Source organism: Erpetoichthys calabaricus, chromosome 12 (assembly GCF_900747795.2).
Source record: "Erpetoichthys calabaricus chromosome 12, fErpCal1.3, whole genome shotgun sequence".
Classification (NCBI taxonomy): Eukaryota; Metazoa; Chordata; class Cladistia; order Polypteriformes; family Polypteridae; genus Erpetoichthys; species Erpetoichthys calabaricus.
The window spans coordinates 151,767,352-151,788,966 of NC_041405.2; the positions used below are offsets into that span (position 1 = coordinate 151,767,352).

At 41.5% G+C, this 21,615-nt stretch overlaps 1 protein-coding gene across 1 annotated transcript in view; it reads right to left on the reverse strand.

Annotated features, from left to right (window-relative positions):
• Positions 1–9,186, reverse strand: part of dda1 (DET1 and DDB1 associated 1) — a 32,531-nt gene extending 23,345 nt beyond the window's left edge. Inside the window, exon 1 of the mRNA XM_051935036.1 lies at positions 8,870–9,186. Coding sequence (XP_051790996.1) covers positions 8,870–8,878 — 9 coding nt within the window. The 5' untranslated portion in view covers positions 8,879–9,186. The remainder of the gene's footprint in view (positions 1–8,869) is intronic.
• Between the last annotated feature and the right edge of the window lie 12,429 nt (positions 9,187–21,615).

Here is a 21,615-nt window from a genome sequence, read left to right on the forward strand (position 1 = left end):
GGTTGGCCTCTGGATTGTCTGCCTGTGTACATAAGGACTGTAAGTGGATTCACTGCCATCCTGCAAAGAAAGGAGCGCTCCTGATCCCGTTCACCTGTCTTCATCATTTCAGGAACTACCGGTAGGACTCTCTTTACATTCACATTCAACGTGCGGGTCTCTGGACTATCTATCTTCATCGTTACATTTCATCCGTTGCCATTTTTCATGGACTTTACTGTGTGTGTTTTGTTGGTGCTTTGTTTTATTTAATGTGTAAGTGCTGTAAGGGGAACAGGGGTGGTATCGTTTTCATTACATTCTTTATTTGCTGTTTGATTACCGGTTTGCTTTGTTTTTGTCTCTGTGAGTGCGTGCGGGTCTGGTCAAGGCTGGATGCATCCCTGGAATCTCCACCATAAAAATCCTCCTCGACGGTGTGAATCTTTGCAAATACCTCAAGTAAATTGTTTTCACATTGTCATTATGGGGTGTTGTGTGCAGAATTCTGAGGAAAAAAATGAATTTAATCCATTTTGGAATAAGGCTGTAACATAACAAAATGTGGAAAAAGTGATGCGCTGTGAATACTTTCCGAATGCACTGTAATTGCCCATTGTAGGTCAACGAATATTTAAAATGCACAAATCACTATCTCTGTAGACTTTAGAGCAAGGGTTCCCAAACTTTTTTCAGCCGCAGACCCCTTTACCAAAAACTTTTAAAACCGTCGACCCCCTAATTACATGCAATGGTTTTTCATATCCGCACTTGCTTTGATATGTTCCATAAGACAATGAACAAACATGTTTGTGCTACATGTATTTTCATGCATTCTTAAGTGTGACTCTTTTAATGACACATTTTACCTTTTCGTTCGCAAATTTGGTATGTAATGTGTTTTTTTAAATGATTTTACTTCTTAATTAGGTACCTATTGGAATCACAGATATTTTGAAGTAACAAACAAATAGCAGTAGTAAGGGGGTCTATTTTTGCTGTCGTTGACCCCCAAATTTTTTTATTGAAACTATCGACCCCTAGCAAGTTTAAATCGACCCCAGGGGGTCAATATCGACCACTTTGGGAACCCTTGCTTTAGAGCAATTTTCCTCAAAATTAGCAAGCTTCTGTCTTTATCTAATGCTAACAGCAGAGCCTGACACGCTTTGCTCTGAAGGTGTTGAAATTGCGTTTGGGGATGCCTTAAATTGTAAATCCAAAGAAAATGATCAAAGTCAGAATTTATAACTGTCAGAATATTGTCCCAATTTATTAATTCACATTTATCATATAATCCCTCTGACTGCGGATTAAAGTAAAATGACTTTTCTTCGTGCATGTGGTAAAAGTTGACTTAAGAAAGTTGTCATGAGGAAGGACATTATGCTGTAAAAACATCTGCACCATCATCACAGAGAGAGAGAATATATACACACATACATGGACTAATTTGAAGAACCCACAATTGTCTCTAAAATACCATGAAACTGACAAAGGTAACTGGCATTCATGCTTACTGTATATTTAGCAAAACAAACAAACAAAAAAAAAAAGACATTGCTTTAGAGTTTTGATGCAACCAAATATATTTCAAATAACACAAATGTCAATGTCATGGCCAAAAATGATGGGACCCTTCACCTAAAATTTTGCTGCACAACCTTTTGAGCAAATAACTGCAAACAAGCAATTCCTGGAGCTGCCCATGAAACTTCTGCACCTGTTCACAGGTCATTTGGCCCACTCATCCTAAGGAAACTGCTCCAGCTGGGTGAGGTTTGAAGAAAGTCTCCTCCAGACTGCATTCTTCACGTTTTAATAGATGTTTGATAGGACTCAAATTAGGGCTCCTAGAAGGCCACTTCAGAATAGGTCAATTCTTTGTTCTTAGCCATTCCTGGGTGCTTTTAGCTGCGCGTTTCGGCTCCTTATCCTGTTGGGAGGATTCATGACCTTTAACTGAAACAGAGCTTTCTGCCACTGGACAGTATGCTTCACTCCAAAATGTTGATATTCTTGAGATTTCGTTGTTCTTGGCGGAGACTCAAGGAACCCCATGCCAGCTGCAGAAAAGCAGCCCCAAAACATAACCATGTCTCCTCCATGTTTCATAGTAGATATGGCAACTTTCAAATAAAAGAACACATTTTTTGGTCTATGGACATACAGCTGATGAGGCTTGCCAAAAACAAAACTACAGTTTTATCTCATCTGTACAAACAACATTCCCTAGAAGCATTGTGGCTTGTCAATATGCACTTTGGCAAATTCCAATCTGACTTTGATTTTTTTTTTTTTTTCTTTCAACGATGGAGACCTCCTGGGTCTTCATCTGTTGCTTTTTGAATGACAGTGGGCTTCATGGAAGGTGTGATCAGACACTGGTGGACCTTGACCTTGGAGTTCAGCTTTTATCACTTTAGAAGTTGTCTTTGGCCTTTTGTCTACTATTCTCACTCTCCTTCTGCCCATTCTCGGGATTTTCCTCTTGTGGTCTCATCCAGGGAGGATGGATACAATGCCATGGTTTTTAAACTTCTTAAAAATTTTAAAACTGTTGCCACAAGAACATTAACCTGCTTAGAAATGCTCTTCTAGCCTTTGCCTTTCACATGCTTGTGTATCACGTTCTTTCTGATCTCCTCGGACAACTCTCTTTGCTTTCTCGGGTCCATGTTCAGTGTGAGAAACACGACGATACCAAACAGCAGAGTGGCTAATTTTCTCCATTTAAATTGGCTGAATGACTGGTTGCATGTTTGGAAATGTATGTGTTACAAATTCAAGAAAACAGCTAGTTTTGGGGAGAAAAAAAAAAAAAAAAAAAAAAAAAAAAAAAAAAATCGCTCGAATCCAGTTATTTAGGATTTTTTTCTTAGGGGTACCAACAATGTGCCTGGGCCAATTTAGAATACCTTTGTAGAATAAACAACACTTGCTCTTGTTTCACACTTGCCTTGCTTTACTCGACATCACAAATGAATGCAGGTATACAAGAGACAATTGCTTTTCATTTTATCACTTTGTAGGAAGCACACAGCTCTTTTTCAGTGAGTGATAAGGGGGCCCAACAAATTTGTCCACATCTGTACATACCTATAAACCTAGAGTTCAGAAAAAGTAATATCCAAATGCAAGCAGCAACAGCTGAACTGTGGGCAGAGCCTGCCGGGTTGCCGTATTAAAAACTAACAGGGTCCTTGCAGTGTACCAGACTGCAACGCTGTGAAGCAAGTGGTTAAAATGACCTAGTTCATCACTGAAGCTAAGCTTCTAACAACACATGACATTTATGACCAGAAATGTATGAAGAAAGCAATTCTGAGACCCAGCACACCCCACCAACAAACTGCTTCTCTTTCTACCAGAAAGAGAAGCAATTGTCACAGAAAGTGATGTCACAGCATTCAATTTATCACCAGACTCGTAAACATTCCCCAAACCCTCCGGCCATTAAACTGCTCTCTAACATACGCCCATCTTCCCAGTCTGTGACAAAGACATCTGTGTGCAAGGATGTCCACTACTAATCAGTTTATACTACAGATTTACCATTACGGTCCATTCTGCAACTCAGCTGTTTTCATTCCCTGGCTGTTCTCTTAGGTGCATGCCATGCGTTTTACACCTTATATGGATACGGTTACATATTTATTCTACTGTCATTATAGTGTTCGAACATCAATATCTCCTATCAATATCATGCATTATGCTGCAAGCACTTTTTGGATGTTTCTGCCCTACTGGGAATAGCAAAAAATACTTGTTGTACTCTACATATACAGAACACATACAGTGGTGTGAAAAACTATTTGCCCCCTTCCTGATTTCTTATTCTTTTGCATGTTTGTCACACAAAATGTTTCTGATCATCAAACACATTTAACCATTAGTCAAATATAACACAAGTAAACACAAAATGCAGTTTTTAAATGATGGTGTTTATTATTTAGGGAGAAAAAAAATCCAAACCTACCCTGTGTGAAAAAGTAATTGCCCCCTTGTTAAAAAATAACCTAACTGTGGTGTATCACACCTGAGTTCAATTTCCGTAGCCACCCCCAGGCCTGATTACTGCCACACCTGTTTCAATCAAGAAATCACTTAAAATAGGAGCTGCCTGACACAGAGAAGTAGACCAAAAGCACCTCAAAAGCTAGACATCATGCCAAGATCCAAAGAAATTCAGGAACAAATGAGAACAGAAGTAATTGAGATCTATCAGTCTGGTAAAGGTTATAAAGCCATTTCTAAAGCTTTGGGACTCCAGCGAACCACAGTGAGAGCCATTATCCACAAATGGCAAAAACATGGAACAGTGGTGAACCTTCCCAGGAGTGGCCGGCCGGCCGACCAAAATCACCCCAAGAGCGCAGAGACGACTCATCCGAGAGGTCACAAAAGACCCCAGGACAACGTCTAAAGAACTGCAGGCCTCACTTGCCTCAATTAAGGTCAGTGTTCACGACTCCACCATAAGAAAGAGACTGGGCAAAAACGGCCTGCATGGCAGATTTCCAAGACGCAAACCACTGTTAAGCAAAAAGAACATTAGGGCTCGTCTCAATTTTGCTAAGAAACATCTCAATGATTGCCAAGACTTTTGGGAAAATACCTTGTGGACTGACGAGTCAAAAGTTGAACTTTTTGGAAGGCAAATGTCCCGTTACATCTGGCGTAAAAGGAACACAGCATTTCAGAAAAAGAACATCATACCAACAGTAAAATATGGTGGTGGTAGTGTGATGGTCTGGGGTTGTTTTGCTGCTTCAGGACCTGGAAGGCTTGCTGTGATAGATGGAACCATGAATTCTACTGTCTACCAAAAAATCCTGAAGGAGAATGTCCGGCCATCTGTTCGTCAACTCAAGCTGAAGGCGATCTTGGGTGCTGCAACAGGACAATGACCCAAAACACACCAGCAAATCCACCTCTGAATGGCTGAAGAAAAACAAAATGAAGACTTTGGAGTGGCCTAGTCAAAGTCCTGACCTGAATCCAATTGAGATGCTATGGCATGACCTTAAAAAGGCGGTTCATGCTAGAAAACCCTCAAATAAAGCTGAATTACAACAATTTTGCAAAGATGAGTGGGCCAAAATTCCTCCAGAGCGCTGTAAAAGACTCATTGCAAGTTATCGCAAACGCTTGATTGCAGTTATTGCTGCTAAGGGTGGCCCAACCAGTTATTAGGTTCAGGGGGCAATTACTTTTTCACACAGGGCCATGTAGGTTTGGATTTTTTTTTCCCCCTAAATAATAAAAACCACCATTTAAAAACTGCATTTTGTGTTTACTTGTGTTATATTTGACTAATGGTTAAATGTGTTTGATGATCAGAAACATTTTGTGTGACAAACATGCAAAATAATAAGAAATCAGGAAGGGGGCAAATAGTTTTTCACACCACTGTATGCAGTTGTGTCTAAAGGGCGTTTTGTAATTGTATTTGACCCCAAAAATAAATAACTAGAAAAATAAATAAGGTTATACTCAAAACAATTAGTCAGACTTGCATGAAAGCTTGCAGCATAGGCTGGTAAATACAGAATTAGGCCTGAATGCCTGCTGGGCTCTAGAGCGGTGGTTCTTAAAAGCAGGGCTGTGGAGTAGGTAGATAAATCCTTCGACTCCGACTCCTCTGTATTTGATATGCTAATGTATTTTCCATGTTGATTGAAGGAAGGCAACATAAACGACATTTAACTACAGAACTACTGGCTAGGAAGCTGACTCTCTACTGTCATGGCCAGTTTAAACAAAATACAAGAACGCCTGAACACACATCAGGTCATAACACACACCTCCACCTACATCAGAAGATCGTTCCTCCCCCACACCATGCGACTCTTCAATACCACCTGGGGGGGTAAACTTTAACATTATTCTAAGTTATTGTCTGTCTGTATACCTGCATTGTTATCACTCTTTAATATTGTTTTTTTGTATCAGTATGCTGCTGCTGGAGTATGTGAATTTCCCCTTGGGATTAATAAAGTATCTATCTATCATTACACTTGTTGACACTCAAATGAACTTGTTAAATACATTATATCTGAAATAAAATTAAAACACCTTTTGTAATGTATCATAATCCAGAATACAATATGTGAATGTCAGGTTTTATAATGGGGCGGCACGGTGACACAGTGGGTAGCGCTGCTGCCTCACAATAAGGAGTCCTGGGTTCGCTTCCTGGGTCCTCCCTGTGTGGAGTTTGCATGTTCTCCCCGTGTCTGCGTGGGTTTCCTCCCACAGTCCAAAGACATGCAGGTTAGGTGCATTGGCGATCCAAAATTGTGCCCTGCCCAGGGTTTGTTTCCTGCCTTGCACCCTGTGTTGGCTGGGATTGGCTCCAGCAGACCCCCCCCCATGACCCTGTAGTTAGGATATAACGGGTTGGAAAATGGATGGATGGATGAAGGTTGTATAATAGCTCATCTAAACTTCACTCTAGTAGCAACACAACTATGCACTGGGGTTTATTCTTATATCAGAGAAGTACTTAATTATGACTATTGTTTGTGGACACTGGACATTTGAACTTGCTGTATTTTTTTTTTCATACAATTTAAATTTATTAGGAGTTGGTACATTTTTGCCGACTCTGACCCCGACTCCAAGTACCCAAAATTGTCTCTGACTTCACAGCCCTATCTTAAAATATGCTCCACAAGGGCAAGTCAAACGATACTAAGGATACTAAGTAATCATACAAATTCACATTTAATTTGTTCAAATGTGACTTCGTTAAATACTTGACCGCACTTGCCTAATAAAGAAACTCTCACCCATCTACTTTAATTTGGGTCACAGAATATCATCCAATCTGCCATATCAAATACCAATTTCTTCTGTGTGTGTATATTTGTGCTGTACAAAGTTTACATTCTAATAAACTCTTAACAAGAACTGGATTAAAAACAGGAATAGTAGGATTACTGCATGTGACAGATGACCAAGAAACCAAAGATACCCTACAAAGGAGAGAAGAGGGCAAACTGGCTGGAAGGCCTAGATGCTCAACTGCCTAATACAGGGGTCCTCAATCTCGGTCCTGGAGGGCAGCAGTGGCTGCAGGTTTTTGCTCCAACCCAATTTCTTAATAAGAAGCACTTCTTGCTCAAGTAACACTTCTGCTTCACTTTAGTTGTCTCACTCATTAAGATTTTGAACCCTTATTCCTTATTTTAGTCTTAAAACAGCTGTATCCTTGGTTTTTAATTGCTCTTAATTAGCAATAACAGGCAAATGACAAAAGAGACCAGCATTTCTTCATTTAACATGTTTTCATTTATACCCGTATGTATTCACCATGCACTATTTGGTTTAATTAAATACTTGGGAGAAAAGTGAAGAGAAAAAAAAGTGAAGGACTGAGAATTACTCATCTGTTTTAGCCTTTAAATCATTTGGATGATGGCCTTAGAAAGGGGAAGAAAATCTAGGATATGAGAATTGCCTGACATAGAGTTAAAGCACTAACAAGCCATGAAATTAAATTATTGGCAAGAATTGCTTTCTAATTAAGTAACCGGGTTAGAACAAAAACCTGCAGCCCTCCACATCAAAAACCAGTGTCCTCTGCAATTGAGGATGGATGATTCCAGGATTCTGACCATAATACTCTTTTTCCAGTCATCTCCAGTTCAATGTCTGTGTTCTTTAGCCCATTTTAACCTTTTCTTTTTTATTTTACAGTTTCAGATACAGCTTTTTCTTTGAAACTTTGCCTCTAAGGCCAGTACCCAGGAGACATCTTTTCTCTGTTGCAGACGGCACTGGTATTTAGCATGCATTTAAGGCCAACAGTAAGGCGCACGTTTCTCCCAAAAGTGCCTTGAGCATTGGAAAGACGCTATATAAATAATTTCACACTCTGAAATGTACTTATCCTCTTATGCAGTTGTTCAACTGGGCCTTCTTTTTTTCCTATCCAGACCCAGTCTGCCTTCTTTGATCAAGACAATAATTGGCACCTTTGTAGGAAATCTTCAATTTCTTGTGAATCTGTTGCATGAAATAACCTAACCTAACGTGTTTACCACGAAAGCTTTTTCATTTTGTCCATTTCTGAAGTCACAGTTAAAAACTTTAGGAATGCTACTACTTTACCGCCCAAGTGAACAGAGTAACTGGTTTCAGAGGTGCTACTTAAGTTAGAGGTTTCTCTAATAACCTATTAGCATTTAAAAATCACTAAGGATAAGGTGACCTTTATAAGGAAAGGCTGCAGTCACGTGTGAACAATAAATTGAAAAATCAGTCATTTGAAGCACTAATAGCATTTGCAAGATTAATAATTCCTGGGCTGTACTTTTAAAAATCTATTTAAATGGTATCTTCATAAAAAAATGCATCTATTCCGAGTTTGTCTAAACTTTTGCTTGGTAGTGTCAATTGTTGTAAAATGAACAATACGCATATTCATAAAACATTCCCATTCAATGGACAGTTGTATATTGCCTCAGAAAGCACCTCGAGATATTAAAGGCACCATAAAATGTTACTGCGCACATTAAAACTCAAGGTTATTTCAAGATATGAAATGTGTTATAAATGACAATACGGATTATAAAGAAGCTGGAATGATAGAATTTTTAGTGAAAGAAAACCCAAAGACAGAAGCGTCTAAACGCACACGTTGTGTCCATACTATAGGCTGATATTTAACTCCGCGTTCAATTTCATTGCTTTAATCAACAAGAGCTGGTAAATTAAGCATATTCCAAACAATACAGAATGAACTATGAAAAGGCGACCAAAGCAGCAAGAAAATAAAAATTAAATACACGTACACTGCGCGCGCGCACATCGGCTCCAAGTCGAGCCTCCACCCTGTTCAGTAAAACAAACACACCAACTAGTCCGACGAGATTCATTATACCTTGTCCATGGTCGAACAGCTTTCGGCTTCCAAGACGAAATACTTCTTCAGTAATGTTGAGCAGAAAGCAGTAGTTGAATCGGCTAAAATTAGCCTAAATTAGGCAATGCAATTTCTTATCATCTGTTCTGTGTTCGGCTTCACACAGCTTCCAGAAGTGAGCATAACCAACAAGTTGCCAATATACAGTAAACCTCTCTAGAAACAAAACAAAAAAAAAATCAGTCTGTTTAAAGGTTTCTCCCTTTTCTCATATTTGGACTAAAACCCACCATCTTTAGTTAAAAGAGCACAAGCAAGTGGTAGCCAAACATTTTTGGTTGCCACACCTTCCTACTGTTTTCATTGGTTGAAAGACAGTAAGTGTACTCACCTACTTTCATTTGGCTGGTTAAACAGGACATCAATAATGTGTACTCTGCTCTGATTGGATAAAGTTGCACCGACTGCTTTCCCAGATCCCGCCTTTGTGTCTCCGCCTGAAAAGTCACGGTAGGTTGATCAGAGAGCCTGGCGTGTTTATGAAGACTTGCGCTGAAAGGCTGGAGAAGGGAGACGCCCTGTCGAAGTGTTTCATGGGTAATGTTGTCTTAGTGGTGCCTTCGTCAGATGCTCTGTGGCTTTAGCAGACACGGATATTCAGTTCAGTGGCGTAGTGGTTCGCGTCGCCTCCTCCGCGTTCTTTGTTGTTTTTTTTTTCCTACACCAGGAGTGGATTACATGTACACCTCCATAGCGAACGTGCAAGTTAGTTTGATTGTAATTCAAAATTATCCCTGCTTAATCTGATACAGAAAAGATTTGAAAAAGACAATGGAAGAAAATCTATCAGAAAATCAAGTAGGTTTCAGAAAAGGAAAACGTGCGACAGATGCAATTTTTCAAATAAGAATGCTATATGAAAGAGCTTTAGAAAGCTTAGAAAGAAAGCTTTAGAACAGGGGTCTCCAGTTCCGGTCCTGGTGGGCCGTAGTGGCAACAGCTTTTCATTCTAACCCTTTTCCTAATCAGCGAGCAGTTTTCACTGCTAATTAACTCCTTTTTCCTTCATTTTAATAGCCCTGTTTTTAAGGATTCTGTCCTCTGAATTGATTTGTTTCTTCATTAAATGGCAGCCAAACATAAATGAGACATGAAACGAGCCAACAGATGACCAGGTAAACTGGAACGTCAAACTCCAGCCAATTTCACACCAAGTAGTTTCTTACTGAGAAACCGATTCTTGCTGTTAATCATAGCCGTTATTGAATATCAGGACTTGTTGCTGCTCTCATTTTGCCACAGCAGACTGTTGATTTTCTGTTTTTTCTAAGGCCACCGTCAAGATGTTTTGGTGACCTGAGCAGACCAACATGACCGAGACCTTCATCTTTCTTTATTTTCAGGTTAGCTGGTAATGTGGCGGCTCATTTTGTGTCTCGTTATTGTTTGGCTGCTCATTAAGGAAAAAGAAACAACTAAGGGGTCTGAGTCATGACAATTAAAGCAAAGGCAATGCAAGTGAATCAGCAGCAAAAATGGCTCACAAATTAAAAAGACAGAATGAAAACCTGCAGCCACTGCGGCCCACCACGACCGGAGCAGGACACCTCTGCTTTAGAAAGAAGTAAAACCTTATATTTATGCTACAGTATACTGATTATAGAAAGGCATTGGATAAAATTAAACATGATAAATTACTGGAGGTTGTGTAATAGGCTGGTATACCAGAAACTGAAAGAACATTAATGAAAGCCATATATTGGAATGAGGGGGCTTGCATTAGACCTTCAAATGGAAACTCGAGATGCTTTTCAATAAAAAAAAGAATAAGGGAGGGGTTTATTTTATCACCTATATCTTTTCATTTATATAATGAATATTTAATAACAGTGGCACTGGAGAATGATAAGGGAGGAATGCATACTAAACAATGAAATATGTGCAGATGACACACCACAGATTGTACAGAAAGATTTAGACTTTCAACAAATCAATAATGTAATTAAAAAGGGAGGAAATATGGCATAGAATTAAACATAAACAGGGCCGAAGTAATGATAATGTCTGGGTCTGCAGGGAGAACATGTAAGACATTGGCCAAAGGAATGAAACTGGAGAAGATTAAAGAGTACAAATATTTGGGAACCTGGATAACAGAATCTGGGAAATGTACATAAAACAGTAAGAGCACAGATAGGAATGGATAAAGATATTTTTTTGAAACACAACTAATGAAAGGAAGTTGAAACCTTGATCTGAAAAAAGCAAATGCTTACGTCTTCTCAATTTTGGGCCACAGGTATGAAACATGGACACTGAGTAAAGATCTGGAAAGGAATATAGACTCTTTCAAGCTATGATGCTATGGAAGAATTCTGCAATAAGATGGAAAAAAGCAGGTAACTCACACAGAGGTCTTTCTCAGATTGAAAACAAAGAAACATCTACTAATAGATTTAACACAAAGAAAAAGAAAAGGACATGGGATGAGGGGAATGGCTGGAAGTCTGGCCTTCAACATATTAGAGACTAGCCGTCCCCCGCTGCTCCACCTTCATAGTAGTGCGACAGGACAGTGAGGAGGGTCCTGCCCGGCTCCCCACTCCTGACGTCACGCTTGCCCTTTCTCTTGGCCCACAGCCTCTCTCTCGGATTAGCGCGAATATATTGCTGCTGCTGCAAGCGAACTATGATACTGAGTGCGATGAGAGAAGTTGCAAAATCAACTGGAATGTTCAAGGAAATTATAGAAAAAAAATGATCTAAATCCATTCAATAGCTCTCTTGTTCACTAGCTAAGTGGAGATAAGGAACACCCCAAGGCTGGCGCGTGAGTGAGGAGGGCCCTGCCCACCACCCCAGTCCTGAGGTCCCGCTTCCCCCTCCCCTCGGCCCACTGCATGTCTCTCGGATTCGTGCAAATAAATTGGTAACGCAAGCAAACTATGGTACATAGCCCAATGACATAAATCACAAAATCAACTGGAATGTTCAAGCAAATTATAGAGAAAAGCCCGATCTAAATCTGTTAAGTAGCTCTCTCCTGAAAAGCAGACAGACATACAGACAGACAGACAGACATTAGATTTTATATAGGGAGAGATAAGCATGGAGAGTTGAAAATCTAAAGGAAGACCAAGACACAATTGGACACTTTTGTTTTTCAACTGTGCATTCTTCTTCTTCTTCTTCTTCTTCTTCTTCTTCTTCTTCTTCTTCTTCTTCTTCTTCTTCTTCTTCTTCTTCTTCTTCTTCTTCTCATTTTACATGTTTTCCCACTTCTATGTGGGGACCACCTTAAAGCCAGTTTCCAGAAATTAAGAAAAGGTTTATGGATGTGGTGAGAGAGGACATGCAGGTGATGGGTGTAACACATAGCTGGGAACTCATTCATTAGGGGGATTGAAGCTCAAGCTTCCTCCAGAGACAGAGAGTCTCACACAGTGTGTTGCCTTCCGTGAGCAAAGGTGGGAAACCTCCCTGGAAGGATTGATAGGCTCTTGGCCAGAGCAGGGGTGTATCCAGTTGTCATTGTCAATGTTGGAACAAATGACATACATAAGTGGAGTCTGTCAGTTTTGCGATCCAAATTTAAAGAGTTAGGTGCCAGGCTGAGGAGCAGAACTGACAAGGTGGTCTTTTCTGAAGTTCTGCCTGTGCCATGTGCCAGTGCAGATAAGATTGATGTGCAAGGTAGAAGGGTATAAGTTTATGATGCATTGGGACTCCTTTTAAAACAGATTGGACTTGTTCCGCCACGACGGGTTACATTTGAGGGGCACCAATGTTTTGAGGAGGTCTTTGAGTAGGCTAGTCGAAGATTGTTTAAACTAGGGAATGGGTGCACAGGGAGTTTAGTACAGGCCAGGTTTAGAACTGTACATGGAGGAACAAACAATAGTGTAGAAATAAAATGCATAGTAATGTAAATTTTAACCCAATGTTTAAATGTAAAAGTAAAATGAGTAACACATTAAAAATAGCTTGCCTTAATGCTAGAAATATCAAAAATAAAACAAGAGACTTGGAGTCATATGTAGCAGAGCATAAGTATGATATTACAGCAATAACAAAGACCTGGCCATATAGCAAAGATGGGGATGACTAGAACATAAAGAGATACACATTTATAGGAAGGATAGACAGAACAGAAAAAGAGTTGGGGTTTCTGTTTATGTCAAACAGAATTTAAACACAAGTCCTCTTCAGTTGGATGATGAGCCCCATCTTAGTGAGGACAACTGGCTTCGTCTGAAAAGCATATGGGAAAGAGGTTTTATTTTAGGAGTGTGTTATAGACCACCCAATGCAGACAGTAACTTCAATGCACATCTTTTTAGTAATAGTAAAAAGACAAGTTTACAGGGGGATATTATAGTCATTTGGGACTTTAACTACCCATATATTAACTGAGATAATCTTGCAAATAGTGGAGCACAAGAGCAGGCGTTTATAGAAGTAATTGTTGACAGTTTTTAACACAGTATGTTAAAGCACCAACGTGGGGGGACACCTGTCTAGATTTAGTATTTTGTAATAATCATGATAGAATTGAGGGTCTAGAGGTGAATGAACCACTGGGGTCACATGACCATAATATAATATAATTCTCTTTTTTGTAAGAGTGCAGATGCTAAGACTAAAGTTGTTAAGTTGAACTTTGGAAGGTCAAATTTTGAGCAGATGCGGCAAAGTCTAAGGAGGGATACGTTTTTAAGTCTGGAGATAGTCGAGGAGCAATGGAACAGGTTTAAAATTTATTACATAAAAAACAGGAGAGATACATACCTAAATGTGAATTAGTAGGAAAGTTTTAAAAACTCCACAGTGGGTTAATAAAGAGTCAAAAAAGAAGCTGTAAATGAAAAAACAGACAAATATGGTGAATAAGAGTAATAACTCCAATGTGAATCGTAGGGATGATGAGAACATGAGGGCAGCTCTTAAGAAGGTTATTAGAGAGGCTAAAAAACAGAGAGAAATATAGCAGATAAGGCGAAAGACGACCCAAAGAGATTCTTTCAGTATTTTAGTAATAAAAGAGCAGTCAAGAAGGAGGTGAAGTGCATCAGGAATAGTAAAGGAGACAGTGAAATAACAGACGATCTAAACTCACATTGTTTTGAATTCTTCACATGTGAGGAAGTAGATAATGTCCCAGTGGTAACAGGGACTACTAAGGAGGCACTGAGTGATTTAGAAATCGCAGAGGGAAAAGTGCTGCTTATATTCAATAGGCTGAAATCAAAAACATCACCAGGACCAGATTATATTTCCTTTTAATCTGCTTAAGGAGGTTAACGTGTTCAGATATAAACCCTTGAAGCATATTTTAGGAAGTCCCTGCGCACTGGGGAGATTCTGAAGGACTAGAAAATGGCAATTATTATCCCGTTATATAAAAAGGGTGAGAAGGCAGATCCAAGTAACTACAGGCCAGTGAGCTTGATACCCGATACCTCCTTTCAATTGTTCCATCCACACTGCACTCTATGAGTTATCTCTGCATCTAACTTTTCATGTTGGTTTACCACTGGTCCTAAATATTTAAACTTCTCCACTCTTTTCAGTAGATTTCCCTGCAGGTTAACTTCTGTATCCTGATCATCATTAAACTTTGTATATTCTGTCATCTTCCTACTTATCTTCAGGCCAAAAGAGAAAAGAATGGGAAGTCAAACTCATTCTAAAATTTAATACATTACAACATGGTTTGAATAGAGACATCGGTCTTATGGACAGATATGAGGATTGCTTGCATCTCTCAGACTGACACAACCTGTCTACAGACCCACATTGTATGGAAAAACACATCAGAAACTTCCAAAGGCTTTGTTGGACAGTCATCTTATGCAAAGATCTTGACCATACATTGTTCTTCTCGCTTGTTAAATGAATCTTAGCCTGAAGAGGTCTATTAATTTTTTACATTTAAGATGTCTCACTTAAAGATCTACCAATGTTGTTACTTGTCCTAGTGTGTATATAAACACAGGGAACTCTAGTTCCTGTATTACATCTCACCTGAACAAGGGGCCTGAGTTGCCTTGAAAGCTTGCATATTGTAATCTTTTTAGTTAGCCAATAAAAGGGGTCATTTTGCTTGACTTCTCACTACAATACTTTACTGAAAAACAGATGAGTTTTTCACATTGTGAGCTTACGACTGGATGACTTGACATGTGGATTATGCAGCACAAGTAGGGAGAGATTTATTTCAAACACTCAAAGCTTTAGAAATGGTTTATATCCCCTTGACCCGATCTATACTTCACCAGAATTTGAAAACAGAGGTCTACAGAGAGTTCCTTGTGCTTCATGGCTTTGTTTTTTTTCCAGACATGACAGTGTGAATTGTGGGACCTTTTATATGCAGGCACACATGTGCCATACTAAATGATGTCTAATCTATTCAGTTTGCCACATGTAGACTCCAATCAAGTTCTAGAAACATCTCAAGGAGAATGAAAATGAATAGGATGCACCTGAGCACAACAAGGAATATCATAGCAAAGGGTTGTTGTGATATGGTGGTTTTGTAAAATATGGACTGTGAGCTTGGGTCCGAACACCATCAGACTGACACCAGCACTTTATAAAACCACACGTTTATTAAGCACAAATAAAATCCCACACAGCACACAGTGCTCCCAGCACCAATCACCCTCTTCACGGGCCTCTCTCTCAATGGCCGTGGGCCGCCTTTCCTCTCCTCCCGGGAGCTTCGTCCTACTCCCATTCCTGACTCTCGCTCCCTGATTGTAGGGAGGCGGCCCCTTTTATTCCCACCCGGATGTGCTCCAGGTGCAAGATGACAATCTTCCGGCAGCACTTCCTGGTTTGGCAGAAGTGCTGCCCTTGCACCTGGAAGCACTCCGGGCGTCCCTGGAAGGATCTTCCTCCATCTTACCAGGTGTGGCGGAAGTGAATGTTTCCCGGGCTCCATGAGGCTCGGGGTGCCCCCTGGTGGTGGCCACGGGCCCCAATGGCCTCCTTGCTCCTTTCCCGTGGTCCCCTCAACATCCAGGGCGGTTGCCTCCTCGTGGCTGGGGGAACGTATATGCCACCTCCCAGTCCTTCCAGGCTTCCCAGGTGGGTCTGTCCCCCAGCTTCCTGTAACAGGACATAGAGCTTTAAAATTTGGTTTTACATCCGACAGGTTATAATAAAGGCTGGTAATGTATGTTATTGGCTTAATAATAGAAAAAATGGAGGTCACATGATTTATAGTAGTTTAGGGTGGTCATTGGTAGAAAGCCAAGTGTGACAGATGGCCGGCAGTTTATCCTGGCCAGCAACCCCAAACCGCTAGATGGAATCCTCCCTGCAACATGGAGGTGCCCCGGATCCCTGCAGGGCATCATGGAAAATGGAATTCAGCTTCACAGCCCTGCTGGATACCGTGAGTGCTGCCAGGGGACACTGCAGGGGGGAACAGGGACTGTTATTTTCACTATAGCCCGGAAGTACTCACTAGTCATGGGGAAAGGAAGAACTGAAGTACTTCTGGGCTAAAGAAAAATAAGAGTTTCCATTTGACCAAAGGACAGAAGCACTTCCGGGTCACGGACTATATAAATGACTGTGGGAAACTCAGCAGGGAGAACTCGAGTTGGGAGGAAGTGTGACAGAGCTGCTGGGAGTGGAGGATTGATTTATTGCTATTATTGTATTGATTATTGTGTATTGTGGAGGTGGAGGTGCTTTGTGCACATTATTGTAATAATTAAAAATATTACTGGGACTTTTACCTGGTGTTTGGACGTGTTGTCTGTGGGTTTTACGGGGCAACAGTGACCCCTAGTGTCACATCTGTCACATATTTAAAGAGTACCTTGCAACTTTCAAGGGTACTCCGGGGGAAATATTTGAGTGTAACACAATCACGTACTTGTTTTCCTTCTCCGCTGTCAGAAATGCGGTAGAGTCCAGCTGCACTCCTTCATGGCTCGGCTTCAGTGGCGAGCCAATCAAATTGCACACATCTGACAACCTTTCATGGCCTATCTATCTATCTATCTATCTATCTATCTATCTATCTATCTATCTATCTATCTATCTATCTATCTATCTATCTATCTATCTATCTATCTATCTATCTATCTATCTATCTATCTATCTATCTATCTATCTATCTATTGTGGTGGGTGGCCGGCTAAATATTCCAGCCCTTACCCCCAAGCCGCCAGGTGGAGCTCTCCTGACAGCATGGACGTTCCCAGAATTCCAGCAGGGCCTCATGGACTTTGTAGTTTATATGCACAGCCCTGCTGGATACCATGGGGACCACCAGGAGTCGCTGTAGGGAGGCTGCCGGACTCTTACTTGCCCTATAACCCGGAAGTGCGTCATGATCATATGACAGGAAGAAACGACGTGCTTCCGGGTTGAAGAAAGGACCTTTTTATCTGACCCGGAAGTGTTCATGATCACATGGACAGGAAAGAGAAATGCTTCCGGGTCAGGGACTATATAAAGAACTCTGGGAAACCAGTATGCTATCTATCTAAGTGTAGGCTTTTCATTTAGAGAAATTGCAAAAGAACTGTCAGCGAGTCCAGTGGTGTCCTACACAATCTAAAGGCAACTGGAAACTGGAAGAAGTTCTGATAGGACAAGATCTGGCAGAGCCAAAGTCACGAGCCAATCAGAAGTCTCTGAGGGTCACCAGCTTGCCTGATCACAGGCGCCTCACAGCACAACAACTTCAAGCACAGCTTAACAGTGCAGGTCGACAAAAGCAAAGTGTCAGGTTGTACTGTGAAGAGGAGGCTTTGTGCTGCAGGTTTGACAGGGTGAGTGGCAGGAAGAAAGAGAGACAGAGGTAAGGAGTAGACGCTGATACAGCGCATGGCCGCATCCACCACACGACAAACCTACTCAGGATCCAGATTAGGACCTGAGTGTAGCCATGTAATGGGTGACACCTCAGCACCACACCAGTTCAGATGGAGTGGAACAGTGGGAGGTTTTTTTATTTTTATGGTGGCCAGAGTGCCAATTCTGCCACCAACCCCCAGGTTTTTTCCTGCAGCTTGGAGGGCTGGATGCAGATTAATGTCATACCCAGGACAGAGCAATTGCAAGTTAAGGGTTAACAGAGCAGAGTCCCTTTTGGCATTTACGGGATTCGAACTGGCAACCTTCTGATTACCAGTGCAGATCCCTACCCTCAGAGCCACCACTCTGCCACGGAGTAGGAAGAAGCTAATTCTTAAAGGACAAAATGGGGCCTTGAAATACCAGCTGTGGACAACTGAAGACTGGAAGAAACTCTAATGGGCCAATGAATCCAAATTTGAAATCTTTGTTTCATCATGCAGGGCGTTTGTACTCCAAGTTGGTGACAGGATGGTCCCTCAGTGTGTGACAGCAACTGTCAAACATGGAGAAGGAAGTGTGGTGGTCTAGGATTCTTTTTTACTGGAGGCAGAGTGACTGGCATTCTGAGTCAAAAGGGCTACCACAGTGTGGCTGTTATATCAGCAAAAGGGGGCTGCTTTAATGAATCCAAATTTTGAATAAAATTGTATACACTGTCACACACGAGCACATGGGAGGCAGCTAAAGGGCTTGAATGAGGGTAACTCCGAGCCAGACTGGAATGTAGCAGAGTGCGCTGACTCTTTTTCTCGCTTATCGAGAAACCGTTCACAGGAAATCCCGCCAGGTACTGATGACGTCAAGCCTGCTTCTGACCCCTTTGACGTCACTTCCGGGTCCGAGCCTATGGACGAAGACCCTTCTGGTTCGTGCCCCACTGATGTCATTTCCTGTATTGGACTTTAAAAGCTGCCACTTTTCCCCTATCCCTTCAGTTCTATTTTGGACTTGTGAATCATGCACCTCAGTGCTATCATTTTTGCAATTTTGCAGCCAGGAAACAATATACGGGTGGCTGCCCCAAACCTTGCTATGGCTCTTGGTCGAGTTTGTGACAACACGTAGTAATTCCTGGACTTATTTTTTTATTTGCCATTGTTTATTTGTTCTATGAGTGGCATGGTGGCGCAGTGGGTAGTGCTGCTGCCTTGCAGTAAGGAGACATGGGTTCGCTTCCCGGGTCCTCCCAGCGTGGTGTTTGCATGTTCTCCCCATGTCTGCGTTGGTTTCCTCCCACAGTCCAAAGACATGCAGATCAGGTGCATTGGCGATCCTAAATTGTCCCTAATGTGTGTGCTTGGTGTTTGGGTGTGTATGCCCTGCGGTGGGCTGGCACCCTGCCTGGGGATTTGTTCCTGCCTGGCACCCTGTGCTGGCTGGGATTGGCTCCTGCAGACCCCCGTGACCCTGTGTTAGGATATAGCAGGTTGGATGATGGATGGATGGATGGATGGAGAATAACTAACTACTTGTGTCATGTATGCCTTCATTTCATGAAACTTTAAGACATTAAACTACATGCATTTCCATAAAAACTGAGATGTTTTGAAACTTTTGACCGGTAGTGTATGCTATAAGAATTACACAGTGTTGTTCATTTCTCAAGTTGGCGTGAAGGACATTATTATATCTGACATTCAGAAATTTCTGATGATGTTTTTTGTGAAGATACCTTAGCTTAAGTGGGCTTTATGCACATAGCGGGAGATTGAAGGAGGTGAACTTTTTAGTTTAATCAAACAGAGACTAAGAGGTGACCTGGCTGAAGCGTTTAAAACTATGAATGGAACGAGCACAGTGGATCCCAGATGTCATTTTAAAACGAGTTCTTCAACAAGACCATAGGGACACAGATGAAAATCGGTCAGGATGAATTTTGCAGAAGCGTCAGTGCAATCTTCTTCATGCAGAGACCTATAAATATGTGAAATACTCTCTTCATTGATGATGGAACTGCTGATGACAGTGGCTCAATGAATTCTGAGGTGTGTAGAAGCATCTCATCTGCTCAAATTCCGGTAGATGTCTCCAAACTTAGTGGACGGCGCTTCATCTTCCAGCAGGATAATGATCTAAACCAGGGGTCTCCAACCTTTTTTCCCCCGAGAGCTACTTTTACAAAATGAAAATGGCCGAGAGCTACTCCTGTTTTCTAACGTTTATTCTCATAGCTTATTTCAACCCAAACAAACTGAATAAGCTTGTTTTGCCTGAACATTTGCAAAATATTGGTGTCCACAACTCACATTTTGCATTAAAACGTCACAAAAAATATTTAGCTCACCTGCAAGTGCATTCTGTATGTCTGGATGCATTTTCTATCTACTGAATTAAAACATGAATGCTGTCAAAACCAAACAATGCAATTCCAAATCCACAGATCGGACTTCTTCATTTGTTACTTTGTCACATGTCACTGTGTCACTTTATTCACAGGTCCAGTGTCATGTGTGATGTTTTGTTTAGTGAGTCAGATGACTGGCACTGAGGTGTATAGTGGAGTGGAGACACTGAGGTTCACTCCTATGGAGTCATTTAAATGTTCGTCTTGTCAGTCTTGTTCTGAACTTTGACTTCATGACATTCATGTCAGACTCACAGAGGTATGGAGACCCAAACAAAGCAGACATTTTCAGAGCTGCTTGGTGAAGATTCTTATAGCTATGTGGCTCTACTAAGCTCCAGAAACACTGAGAATGCTGTTGAGACTTTAACTGCACATTATTTTGAAGGTTTACTAATATATAATATATAAAATCCAATGTCTGTCTGTGTGTATGTCTGTCCACTTTTCACGAGAGAACTACTTTACAGATTTAGATCATGTTTTTTTCTATAATTTGCTTGAACATTCCGGTTGATTTTGCGACTTCTCTCATTTCGCTATGTATCAGAGTTTGCTTGCTGTACCGATTTATTTGTGCGAATCCGAGAGACGCAGTGGGTCGAGGGGGGGGGCCTTCCTCACTCACTCGCCAGCTTCAGGGCGTGGTCCTTAACTCCGCTTAGCTAGCGAACGAGAGAACAAGTGAATTCAACTTTGTTTGATATTTATAATAAAGTGTTACTTACGTCTTGATGAGTTTGAGTCCGGATATTCTCTTAAGTGTCTGCCACTTGTCTGCCAATTGTGATTTTGTATTAAAAGGATTGTGATATGATTTTTTGATTCATAGAAAGGGGATGGAAAGGGGTTATGAACTACTGGTAGCTCTCGAGTGACGCTAAAAAAATGGAAAATTCTTGAATGGCCAAGCCAGTCACTCGATTTCAATCCAACTGAGCTGGCCTTCCATATGCTGAAGAAAAAACTGAAGGGGACAAACCCGCCGAAACAAGAAGGAGCTGAAGATGGCTACATGAGAGGCTTGGTAGAGCATCACCAGAGAAGACCCTCAGCACCTGCTAATGTCAGACATCAAGCAATCATTGCATGTGAGGATAAATATGACGGCTATAATAGACCTGCCATTGCTTTCTCCAAACATCATGAAATGGGGAGGACCGTGTATTGAAAGTATTGTGTGACTGCTGTGACGGGCGGCCGGGTCCCATGCCCGGCCGGTACACCCCTTCAACACTGGATCCAGGGGAGCAGCCATGGGATGCACTCTACGTCCCCCAGAACACATGGTGGCAGCCCTCCTGGGTTACATCGGGGCCACGGGTGTGGGACTTCAGGACTCAGCCCTGTTGGGCTCCATGGCCACCACCGGGAGGAGCTGCACAGCTTAACGAGCCTCTGTGGGTTGGAATGCAGCCACACCCGGAAGTGCAGCCTAATTAGGCCAATTACCACCTGGAGCACTTCAGAGAGGGTTACAAAAAGAGCCTGCAGCCACTACTCAAGGGCCAGAGTCGGGAGGTGAAGGACGAAGGTA